At 41.3% G+C, this 12,883-nt stretch overlaps 1 protein-coding gene across 7 annotated transcripts in view; it reads left to right on the plus strand.

Moving 5' to 3' along the window:
• The first annotated feature begins 6,829 nt into the window (after window positions 1–6,829).
• LOC135550610 (connector enhancer of kinase suppressor of ras 2-like) overlaps window positions 6,830–12,883 on the plus strand; it is a 68,179-nt gene continuing 62,125 nt past the window's right edge. For all 7 annotated transcript variants that reach the window (XM_064981585.1, XM_064981589.1, XM_064981587.1 and 4 more), the window contains exon 1: window positions 6,830–7,292. In XM_064981585.1, the coding sequence (XP_064837657.1) occupies window positions 7,229–7,292 (64 nt within the window). In that variant the 5' untranslated portion in view covers window positions 6,830–7,228. The remainder of the gene's footprint in view (window positions 7,293–12,883) is intronic.

Here is a 12,883-nt window from a genome sequence, read left to right on the forward strand (position 1 = left end):
CAGAGCAACAGAGTTCCTCTGTGGAGATGGGAGAACCTTCCAGAAGGACAACCATCGAAGCAGCACTCCACCAATCAGGCCTTTATTGTAGAGTGGCCAGACAGAAGCCACTACTCAGTAAAAGGCAGACAACAGCCCGCTTGGAGTTTGCCAAAAGGCACCTAAAAACTCTCAGACCATGAGAAACAAGATTATCTGGTCTGATGAAACCAAGATTTAACTCTTTGGTCTGAATGCGAAGCGTCACATCTGGAGGAAACCTGGCACCATCCTTACGGTGAAGCATGGTGGTGGCAGCATCATGCTGTGGGGATGTTTTTCAGTGGCAGGGACTGGGAGACTAGTCAGGATTGAGGCGAAGATGAACGGAGCAAAGTACAGAGAGATCCTTGATGAAAACCTGCTCCAGAGCACTCAGGATCTCAGACTGAGGTGAAGGTTCACCTTCCTTGGGAGAAACTCCACAAATACAGGTGTGCCAAGCTTGTAACGTCAAACATAAAGAAGACTCAAAGCTGTAATCGCTGTCAAAGGTGCTTCAAGATCAAGATGGCGCAAAGAGGAAGGCTGACATTTTACATGCCCGTGACTAATTGTGCTATTTAGTTCGTTTTTTGTTGTTGTTTGAAACTTTTTTTTTTAACTTATTTTGTACACAATGTTGCCACCATCTCTTATGACCGAAAATAACTTCTGGACATCAGAACTGGGATTATTCACAACCAGCTGGAAGAAGCTTTTTCCTTTAATGAGTCTGACGAGAAAGATATACTGCTCTCCCTGGAACAGGCCCAGATAAATAAAAGAAGAAGGAGAAGAGGACGCAGATCAGGCTGCTTTTTGAGAATTCTGCCATCCTACTTGCTAACATGCAATCATTGGAAAATAAAATTGATGATCTACGATTAAGATTATCCTACCAACGGGACATTAAAAACTGTAATATCTTATGTTTCACAAGTCGTGGCTGAGCGACGACACGGATAATATAGAGCTGGAGGGGTTTTCAATGCACCGGCAGAACAGAGAAGCTACGTCTGGTAAGACTAGGGGTGTGTTTGTGTGTGTCTTTTTGTCAATAACAGCTTGTGCGTAATGTTAAAGACATATAATAATAATAATAATATTAAAGAAGTCTTGAGGTATTGCTCACCTGGGGTAGAGTACCTTACGATAAGCTGTGAACCACACTATCTACCAAGAGAGTTCTCATCTATATTATTCGTAGCCGTCTATTTACCACCACAGACCGATGCTGGCACTAAGACCGCACTCAACCAAATCTATAAGGCCATAAGCATACAAAAAAATGCCCTCCATTTGGCAAATCTGACCATAATTCTATCCTCCTGATTCCTGCTTACAAGCAAAAACTAAAACAGGAAGTACCAATACGGAAGTGGTCAGATGATGCTGATGCTACGCTACAGGATTGTTTTGCTAGCATAGTCTGAAATATGTTCCGGGATTCATCCAACGGCATTGAGGAGTATACCACCTCAGTCATCGGCTTCATCAATAAGTGCATTGACGACGTCGTCCCCACAGTGATCGTACGTACATATCCCAACCAGAAGCCATGGATTACAGGCAATATCCACATCGAGATAAAGGCTAGAGCTGCCGCTTTCAAGGAGCGGGACACTAATCCGGACGCGTATAAGAAATCCCGCTATTCCCTCAGACGAACCATCAAACAAGCAAAGTATCAATACAGGATTAAAATTGAATCCTACTACACCAGCTCTGACGGATGTGGAAGGGCTTGAAAACTATTACGGACTACAAAGGGAAACCCAAGCTGCCCAGTGACGTAAGCCTTCCAGATGAGCTAAATGCCTTTAATGCTCGCTTCGAGACAAGCAACACTAAAGCATGGACGAGAGCACCAGCTGTACTGGATGACTGTGTGATAACGCTTTCCGTAGCCGATGTGAGCAAGACCTTTAAACAGGTCAACATTCACAAAGCCGCAGGGCCAGATGGATTACCAGGACGTGTACTTAAAGCATGCCTGGACCAACTGGCAAGTGTCTTCACTGACATTTTCAACCTCTCCCTGACTGAGTCTGTAATACCTGTTTCAAGCAGACCAGCATAGTCCCTGTGCTCAAGGAAGCGAAGGTAACTTGCCTAAATGATTACCGCCCCGTAGCACTCACTCTTCTTGAACTGCACTGTTGGTTAAGGGCTTGTAAGTAATCATTTCATGGTAAGGTCTACACTTGTTGTATTTGGCGCATGTCACAAATAAAGTTTGATTTGATTTTTGAACTGAGTAAAGGGTCTGAATAATTATGAAAATGTAATATTTCCGTTTATTAAAAAACAGTTTTTGCTTTATCATTATGGGGTATTGTGTTTAGATTGATGAGGGAAAAAAACAATTTAATCAATTGTAGAATAAAGCTGTAACCTAACAAAATGTGGAAAAATACTTTCCGAGTACTTTGTGAAAACACTGTATGACCTTTGACACCTAGGGTATGAGAATAACCTTTATTAATTGCTTTAAAAAGGGAACCCTGATACATTTTGTACTTTGCTTGACAAGCGGTTCTGAAAGGTCATGAAATTACCTTTCAAATTATAGCTAAAATAACCAACTTTGAAAGCACTAACTACAACTATTGTTTAAAAATCACCCATATTGTGCCATTGCACACTCACAGCTAGAACATGGATTTGTAGATACTGGGCCATCATAGGATTCACGAATTAACCCCGCAGAAGCCATTTTCCAATATGGCCTCCAAACAACTCAATGGGGTCTTATTGGATCAGTTCCGCATGACCATACATGTATGAAATATAACTGCAGTATGCCCAACAATATCTTGAAAGGTTCGTAGTGATGTAGAATACACAGCCAAATGAGCCAAGTGTGCCAGATATATAAATATGTTCAGATATTTTTTTAAATGTGCCCAAAAAGCTGTCAGAATCACTGATTTCTGGTTATGTTTTGATCCTTAATTGCAATATTTAATCTTCAAACATTTAAAATGGATTCATATGTGTAAATATTCATGGGTGTGGGCTGATTAAAATGATATACAATGCTATCCTATTAACTGTTTTCATTAGGAGGACTATAAGAGAACTATAAGTGTCTCAGCTGAAAATGTAATGTCATGTTTGATTAACTGAAACAAAGATTTAACCTACTGTGAAATATGTGCTCACTAATTTGGGAAATACTATATGTCCAAAAACAGTTGTATACAATTTCAGAGCAGATGAAGAGCCACTTTCAAAACACATTGGGCTAATTCAGCCCAATTCTGATCTTTTTTCACTCCGATCAGCTCCGAAAAAGATCTGATGTGATTCGTCAAAATACCAATTAGTGGAAAAAGATCAGAATTGGGCTGAATTAGCCCAATGTGTTTTGAAAGTGGCTCTTCATCTGCTCTGAAATTGTATACAACTGTTTTGGACATACAGTATTTCCAAAAATACCAGTAATATTATGAATTACAACTTAGTTCACAAATCATTCAAAGAAACCTAACAGACTTTTGGATGTAGACTCCGACCCATTTCGGCTCACACCCACTCAGAGGACAGGGACAGGTACGAGTCTACAAGGGCAGAGTAATAATAGCTGGAGAGAAGAGAGAGCTTCCTTCCCCAAGGATATAAATTATTCACAGAAAATGGGAAAAATAATAGTGACATAAAAGCCCATCCATTCATAACTTGCAAGGACAAAATGGACTGAACAGCTGTAAGGCTATGGTATTTCACATGCCCGCCTTGCAATGCAGATGACACATTCTTTGGATTAAATTTGTCAGAGATGCTGACAACGATACCCCCACACAGAGCAAATGTGTTCACATACCCATGGGGGTGTGACAGAGGGACAGGAACCATCGCTAAACTTACATAAATCAAACAAAGAACAAGCCAAGATGCTTTGATTTAACAAAGCAAGACTTGGTTAACAGCTTGTCCTAAGAGAGGCCTATTTAATATCTTATGTCTTGCCTCTTGTTTGCTGTATATCCTCAGACTTCAAACACTACTTTTTTATATACATCTTGATTGATATCACTGAGAATTAGTCTTCAAGGCATTTTAGAAACCTAGACTCTTTGTTGTGCCATTATTCTGGACGGAACAAACATTTCTGTTACATGAATAACATGATAGTGTCTAACTTCACCTCAAATTTAACCAGACCGGAGCATAGACTGAAAAAAAGACTGAGCAAAGCCTGAACAGCCTGTGATATTGCGCCCAGGTCAGGGGTTATGGGAAAAGAGTTGCTCTTTGTTCTGATGACACGTCTCTCTCTATGCTCCATAGTCTCTCTCTCTATCTACGCTCTATAGGCTCTCTGACAGAGGTATTGTGCGTTTGGGGCTAGTGTGCAGGCTAAGGCTGTGAGTGAGGCTCAGCTCTCTGAGTAGAAACTTCCTCACAACAGCCTAACTACCAATACTGAGGATTCTGAAGTGGCTGTGTCCCTGCTTTAGACTAGATTATTAATTAAGGAATTCATATGATTTATAATTGTTCAGTGCACAGGTGTGTTACATCACATCTTGCCAAGGCCATGAAAGCCACATACAGTTTGCACATTATACCAGACCACCAGTAAAGCAAAACCACTTCAAAGTAATCTGAGTTTGTTGTTTCTTTAGGCCTACTTCATGAGGCAGCATCTCAACCTACGGTAAGCCTATTCATATTGTGGTAGTGGGATGCATTCATGGCAGTATTCTATAGCTTCCACCTGAGTGAGTGGGATGTCTTTGTTATGTCAAATAGATTCATTGTAGTCTCGACTGAGTCTTGAGTCTGTTGGTGGATATGTTAAATAGGGAGTGTAATCTATGTGATGTGTCAGCCCCCAGCGCTCTCAATTCTCAGCGAACTGGGCGTGCCTTGCAAGACCCAGGCTCTGATGGGTTACAACAGATGAACTTAGCTCATGAGCATCTACAAGCTATATTCTTCAATAATTAATGGGTTTACAAAAGTATGTATACAAAAGTATTTGGACACCCTGTTAAATTAGTAGATTTGGCTATTTCAGCCACACTGTTGCTGACAGGTGTATAAAATTGAGCACACAGCCATGCAATCTCCATAGACAAACACTGGCAGTAGAATGGCCTTACTGAAGAGCTCAGTGACGTTCAATGTGGCATCGTCATAGGATGCCACTTTTCCAATAAGTCTGTTGGTCAAATTTCTACCCTGGTAGAGCTGCACCAGTCAACTGTAAGTGCTGTTATTGTGACGAGGAAACTTCTAAGAGCAACAACGGCTCAGCCAATAAGTGGTAGGCTACACAAGCTCACAGAACGGGACCGCCGAGTGCTGATGCGCATAGCACGTAAAAATCGTCTGTTCTCTGTTGCAACACTCACCGCCAAGTTCCAAACTGCCTCTGGAAGCAACGTCAGCACGAGAACTGTTCGTCGGGAGCATCATGAAATAGGTTACCATGGCAGAGCAGTCGCACACAAGCCTAAAATCACCATGCGCAATACCAAGTATCGGCTGGAGTGGTGTAAAGCTTGCCGCCATTGGACTCTGGAGCAGTGGAAACGCATTCTCTGTAGTGATGAATCATGCTTCACCGTTTGGAAGTCCGCCGGACAAATCTGTGTTTGGCGGATGCCCGGAGCACGCTACCTGCCCGAGTGCTTAGTGCTGACTGTAAAGTTTGGTGGAGGAGAAATAATGGTCTGGGGCTTTTTTCATTAGTTCCAGTGAAGGGAAATCTTAACGCTGCAGCACACAATGAGATTCTATACTATTTCTGTGCTTCCAACTATGTGGTAACAGTTTGGGAAAGGCTCTTTCCTGTTTCAGCATGACAATGACCCCATGCACAAAGTGAGGTCCATACAGAAATGGTTTGTCAAGACACTGTGGAAGAACTTGACTGTCCTGCACAGATCCCTGACCTCAACCTCATCGAACACTTTTGGGATGAACTGGAACGCCGACTGCGAGCCAGGCCTAATCGCCCAACATCAGTGCCCGACCTCGCTAATGCTCTTGTGGCCGAATGGAAGCAAGTTCCTGCAGCAATGTTCCAACATCAGGTGGAAAGCCTTCCCAGAAGAGTGGAGGGTGTTATAGCCACAAATGGGGGAGGGGGGTTAACTCCATATTAATGCCCATGATTTTGGAATAAGATGTTTGGTGAGCAGGTGTCCACATACATTTGGTAATTTATTGTATCATTCATTTTAAGTCTAAAAATCAATGTATCAATTGCAGATCATCCCTTTAAGCAAGGACAATTAGTTCATGTTAATAATCAATTCAAATAAACGCCCATACGTTCATTATTATCTTATAATAGGGTAACCTATACCCTACCTAAATCCAAAAATGAATGTAGCAGCAATTGCAGATTGCCCCATTAATAATTAATAGACTTTTATCAGAAGCTTTCAATAAAAACTCATAAAGTATAGAGGTGCAAGTATACCATATTATTATACATATTGTGCTATTAAATTGATTATCTGTTATTTCAAATAAAAATACATTGTTCTTCTCTTTCATAATGTTAATTAACCAGATCAATTAATGTTAATGTTTTACTGAATGCCTAAATCTTGCTTCCCAGAAGATTAGAATAAGAGAAGGAGAAATTACAGTATCCTCGCTTCAGTTACGAGCGTCGTTTCCATTAGGCTGTGCTTGCTTGTATGATGGAGGCGTGAGCAACGACAAAGACGCGAGGGAAACATGGGCGAGAGGGAGAGAAAGAGGAGGGAGATACAGTGAACGTTCGTCTGGCGAGGGGGAGGGGGAGAGGGAGGGGGAGCTTGCAAGCGCTTGTGTGACTCACAGATGGGGTGGTAGCAGTCTAGAAGGAGAATGCGTGGACCGCACGGTGCGATTGGGAAATAAACCCACAGACGCCACTACATGCCTTCTCTTTAGGGTAGTATGAGATGAATTGGCGAGAGGGTCGCGGACGGTGCCACCAGAATCGTGCAGCCGCCTGGCATTAATGACAGACAAGGGAGCTATTCGAGCGCACAACACAACAAGCACCAACCGCAGAGGAATGTGTATAACTCTATCCGAATCGAATCAAGCCACCCAGAAAATAACGTAGTCTCAGATCCGTTGGACCTCCTTCGTCGTTGTTATAAAACAGGAAAACGGATTACAGAACCAAACATTTGAGAATTTTGGGCTTGTTGGAGCGTTTCTTTTGTCAGGCGAGACCCGAAAAACTTCTACAATGGCTCTGGTCATGGAGCCTGTGAGCAAGTGGAGTTCGAGTCAAGTGGTGGACTGGATGAAAGGTACGCCACGGTTTCAAGATGTGCATTAGATGTTGCCAATCAACATGCACACAAAATGCTGGGAAATATATATTCTCTGGACTCAAGTATAACGGCACCAAATGCGCCTAACACTGATCAATTAACAGTGCGAGGCTAGTGCCATCATTGGCGACTAGGTGAAACAAAAACACCTGCTGGACCTCAGAAATAATGTATTAAATTATAATGGCAACAAATTGATAATCTATTATATTATATTATTTACTATAATGGGCTCTCTATACCACTAATGGAATTCAAATTTCAATTGAAATGTGGGCTGTGGAATTGGCAGTGATATAGACTTGGACCTGAGAACATGTCAAAACACTGGTGGATGAGTTGGTTTATTGGTAATTGAAAGAGTTCTGTATGGAGGCAGTCTTTGCCTTTTCAATACCATTTCAGATCGGTCTGAATATTGACATTATGGGAGAAATGATCCACTGAAATGAAGGCATTGGGATGAATGACACTGAAGGGATAAAAGTATTTACAGTCAAACCTGTAGGTATTTGAAGTGAAGCAGTTGATGGTTCTGAATATGCAGAATATAATTAATGGAACAAACCGAAATGTCTATAAGAGAGACACTAATGTATTTAATTTCTGTGGATGTGGAGCTGAGATAGTTGTTTGATTCTCTGAGTCCCATCTAAGTGAAAGTCAAAGATGGACTCTAGAGAATATATTACTAATAGCTATTACATCATCACTCTGGAGTGGATCTAGTGCATATACCAAATACATCAATTATTTATTAACTACATCCAAAAATACTATTTCAGATCTGCAACACAGGTGGTGGTAATAATGCAGTAATAACTATATCGTAGATGAAGAAGATAAGATGGATGTGGTGCTACTTTTGGTGATTCATATGAGAGGTGTATTGTGTGAGAGGCAATGGATGAAGGTTGGCAGTAGGCCCATGTTGCTTTGGAGAGATGCTTGACCTGATGGTGGTAGTGCCCTATGTGCTTTTGAGCCACTGTGACCTGCGGTAACTGCAGTTGGTAAGCCTATCTTTAACACTCACTAGGCTCCCTGGGCCCAGAACCTGAGGCTGGGCCAGCTCTCTGAGATCCAAGCTCAATTTCTTTCAGTCAATATCACCTTCCCACTGGGCACACACTGGTTGAATCAACGTTGTTTCCACGTCATTTCAATAAAATTAAGTTGTACCAATGTGGAATAGATGTTGAATTGACTTCTGTGCCCGGTGGGTCTCCATCTCTTCCAATATGGAGTCTCTTTCTCTTCTCTCCATCAGCTCTGAATATCATCATTTATTGACCTTTTACTGTCTCTTCTGCCATTTCCTCTTTCTCTTCCATTACATCCCTCTAATCCTCCTGTTCCTCTTGTCTTTCCAGGCAAAAACACACACACACACACACACACACACACACACACACACACACACACACACACACACACACACACACACTGACGCCTTGACGACAATGTACTCTTGTACTGAACTTATTAACTACTTTGTGTCTGATCCCAGCAGTCAGGCACTAGTGTGCCTGTCTCAGTCAGCCAGCTGAGCTGTTGTGTACGTTTGGAGATTGACTGAATCTTTGAGTGAGTGTGTTTTCAGGCAGTGGAGGCGTGAATAAGTAAATGAACAAGTGGTTGGAGCATCACTGCGAGGTTAGAATCCTCCACATGAGTACTCTGCTCAGCAGAGACAAACAACACATTTCACAGTAATAGCGACATACAGTGCCTTGCGAAAGTATTCGGCCCCCTTGAACTTTGCGACCTTTTGCCACATTTCAGGCTTCAAACATAAAGATATAAAACTGTATTTTTTGTGAAGAAGCAACAACAAGTGGGACACAATCATGAAGTGGAACGACATTTATTGGATATTTCAAACTTTTTTAACAAATCAAAAACTGAAAAATTGGGCGTGCAAAATTATTCAGCCCCTTTACTTTCAGTGCAGCAAACTCTCTCCAGAAGTTCAGTGAGGATCTCTGAATGATCCAATGTTGACCTAAATGACTAATGATGATAAATACAATCCACCTGTGTGTAATCAAGTCTCTGTATAAATGCACCTACACTGTGATAGTCTCAGAGGTCCGTTAAAAGCGCAGAGAGCATCATGAAGAACAAGGAACACACCAGGCAGGTCCGAGATACTGTTGTGAAGAAGTTTAAAGCCGGATTTGGATACAAAAATATTTCCGAAGCTTTAAACATCCCAAGGAGCACTGTGTAAGCGATAATATTGAAATGGAAGGAGTATCAGACCACTGCAAATCTACCAAGACCTGGCCATCCCTCTAAACTTTCAGCTCATACAAGGAGAAGACTGATCAGAGATGCAGCCAAGAGGCCCATGATCACTCTGGATGAACTGCAGAGATCTACAGCTGAGGTGGGAGACTCTGTCCATAGGACAACAATCAGTCGTATATTGCACATATCTTACCTTTATGGAAGAGTGGCAAGAGGAAAGCCATTTCTTAAAGATATCCATAAAAAGTGTTGTTTAAAGTTTGCCACAAGCCACCTGGGAGACACACCAAACATGTGGAAGAAGGTGCTCTGGTCAGATGAAACCAAAATTGAACTTTTTGGCAACAATGCAAAACATTACGTTTTGCGTAAAAGCAACACAGCTCATCACCCTGAACACACCATACCCACTGTCAAACATGGTGGTGGCAGCATCATGGTTTGGGCCTGCTTTTCTTCAGCAGGGACAGGGAAGATGGTTAAAATTGATGGGAAGATGGATGGAGCCAAATACTGGAAGAAAACCTGATGGAGTCTGCAAAAGACCTGAGACTGGGATGGAGATTTGTCTTCCAACAAGACAATGATCCAAAACATAAAGCAAAATCTACAATGGAATGGTTCAAAAATAAACATATCCAGGTGTTAGAATGGCCAAGTCAAAGTCCAGACCCGAATCCAATCGAGAATCTGTGGAAAGAACTGAAAACTGCTGTTCACAAATGCTCTCCATCCAACCTCACTGAGCTCGAGCTGTTTTGCAAGGAGGAATGGGAAAAAATTTCAGTCTCTCGATGTGCAAAACCGATAGAGACATACCCCAAGCGATTTACAGCTGTAATCGCATCAAAAGGTGGCGCTACAAAGTATTAACTTAAGGGGGCTGAATAATTTTGCACGCGCAATTTTTCAGTTTTTGATTTGTTAAAAAAGTTTGAAATATCCAATAAATGTCATTCCACTTCGTGATTGTGTCCCACTTGTTGTTGATTCTTCACAAAAAAATACAGTTTTATATCTTTATGTTTGAAGCCTGAAATGTGGCAAAAGGTCAAAAAGTTCAAGGGGGCCGAATACTTTCGCAAGGCACTGTATATGAAAACAGACATACACAGGCATGTGATACACACAAAACACATTACAGTAACACACAATTAATGTAAACAATAACATAGAATGGACAGAAAACATACCCTCTCTCAAATGAATATGCATGACCCCCCCTAAACACGTCTGAGAAGTGTATTATGCATGCCTTTTGGCCTACATTGTCTAAACACGAATATGCATGCCTTCTGGCCTACATGATCTAAACAGGTCTGAGAAGTGTATTATGCATGCCTTTTTGGCCTACATTATCTAAACACGTCTGAGAAGTGTATTATGTATTATGCATGCCTTCTGGCCTACATGATCTAAACAGGTCTGAGAAGTGTATTATGCATGCCTTTTGGCCTACATGATCTAAACACGTCTGAGAAGTGTATTATGCATGCCTTTTGGCCTACATTATCTAAACACGTCTGAGAAGTGTATTATGCATGCCTTTTGGCCTACATTATCTAAACACGTCTGAGAAGTGTATTATGCATGCCTTTTGGACTACATTATCTAAACACGTCTGAGAAGTGTATTATGCATGCCTTTTGGCCTACATTATCTAAACACGTCTGAGAAATGTATTATGCATGCCTTTTGGCCTACATTATCTAAACACGTCTGAGATGTGTATTATGCATGCCTTTTGGCCTACATTATCTAAACACATCTGAGAAGTGAATTAAGTGTTACCGCTCCACTTAATTCTAAACTGGAGTCAGTAGTTCATACAATTCATATTGGAAGAAGAGGTGAAAAACATCTATTTGAGGTGGCGTGTGTGTGTGTGTGTTTTGCCTGGAAAGACAAGAGGAACAGGAGGATTAGAGGGATGTAATGGAAGAGAAAGAGGAAATGGCAGAAGAGACAGTAAAAGGACAATAATGATGATATTCAGAGCTGATGGAGAGAAGATATTGCATATTGGAAGAGAAGGAGAGTAGATGAGGACTGGAAGAAACTGAGCTTGGATCTCAGAGAGCGGGCCCTACAGTGGCCCAGCCACATCTGATGAGTGGAGCTGAGACAAGTTATAGGCCCAGAGTCTAGTAATGGGGATGTGAAGTGAGGGAAGTAGGAAGATGCCACAGTCACAAAGGAAAGGAAATGGAGTTTGTGTAATCTTGTCTCGGATCCATTCATATACTCCCCGTCGCAAGGGCCCACAGCATCTCCACCTCAACATTACCATTCAGAGGTTCCATTATTAGCATAGGGCTCAGTGATGTCACCTGAGGCCAAATAGGAGCACCCAGTGACCTTCCCATAATGCCACTCTCTGCATCCTCCTGGCACTGTCCAAGCTCTCTACTCTCTCAGCACCTACAAAGACCTCTCCACTGAGAAACCCCTCCACTTATTTTAAATGAAGGGTGAACTGTGCATTGTGCACACATAATTTATTTACACATGTATTGCATTTTAAACCAGGGGTTGGAACGTTCTGAACAGAACCACTTTTGTTTTTGTTTCGTTCCACTCTTCCGACCAGCAAATGAACTGGTTTTAACCTTCAAAAAGTACCTGTTTATATCATTCCTTTCTGTTCCTTTTTTAACCTGTGAAATATATATATATATATATATATTACAATTAGCTCATTAAATGACTTCATCAACCAGTGCAGATAGAGCAGGCAAGATAGTTGATTACATGCGTGATGGACAGACAAGTGTAGCCTTTGGTGCAAGATGCCACTGAAAAATGCCTGGAATGTAAAATAATGTTATTAACTGGTTCCCATGCTTTTAAAACAATGTTATAATGTTATTAATAATGCTTTTAAAATAATGTTTCTGTTCTAGAACAGTATGGATAACTTTTGTTCCTTGAAAATGTTTGGTCTTTTCCAGTTTTTGGTTCCGTTCCCTGAACCGGTTCCAGCCCCTGGTTTAGAAAGCTGCAAATACTTGGCTAATGTTCAAGCTAAGAGTTTTATGAAAATATATATTTTTTATCTTAAATTTGTTATTTTCACACAAACACCTGCCATAAATTTGTGCTAAAGGCAATTACTGAGATGATTGTCAAGCTAGCTAAGCTGTAATGCACTGCCCTAGCAGAATCATCTCGAAAATTAGACCAATTTCCTCACTTGTGTTGGATAACATTGCATGCATTTGATGTTTGAATATTATTATGTGATTAAAAACATGAGCTGGCGCACACCCAGAAAAATGTGTTTGTGTGGAGGTGCTGACTAACGGCGAATAAAC

Source organism: Oncorhynchus masou, chromosome 12 (genome assembly GCF_036934945.1).
Source record: "Oncorhynchus masou masou isolate Uvic2021 chromosome 12, UVic_Omas_1.1, whole genome shotgun sequence".
NCBI lineage: Eukaryota > Metazoa > Chordata > Actinopteri > Salmoniformes > Salmonidae > Oncorhynchus > Oncorhynchus masou.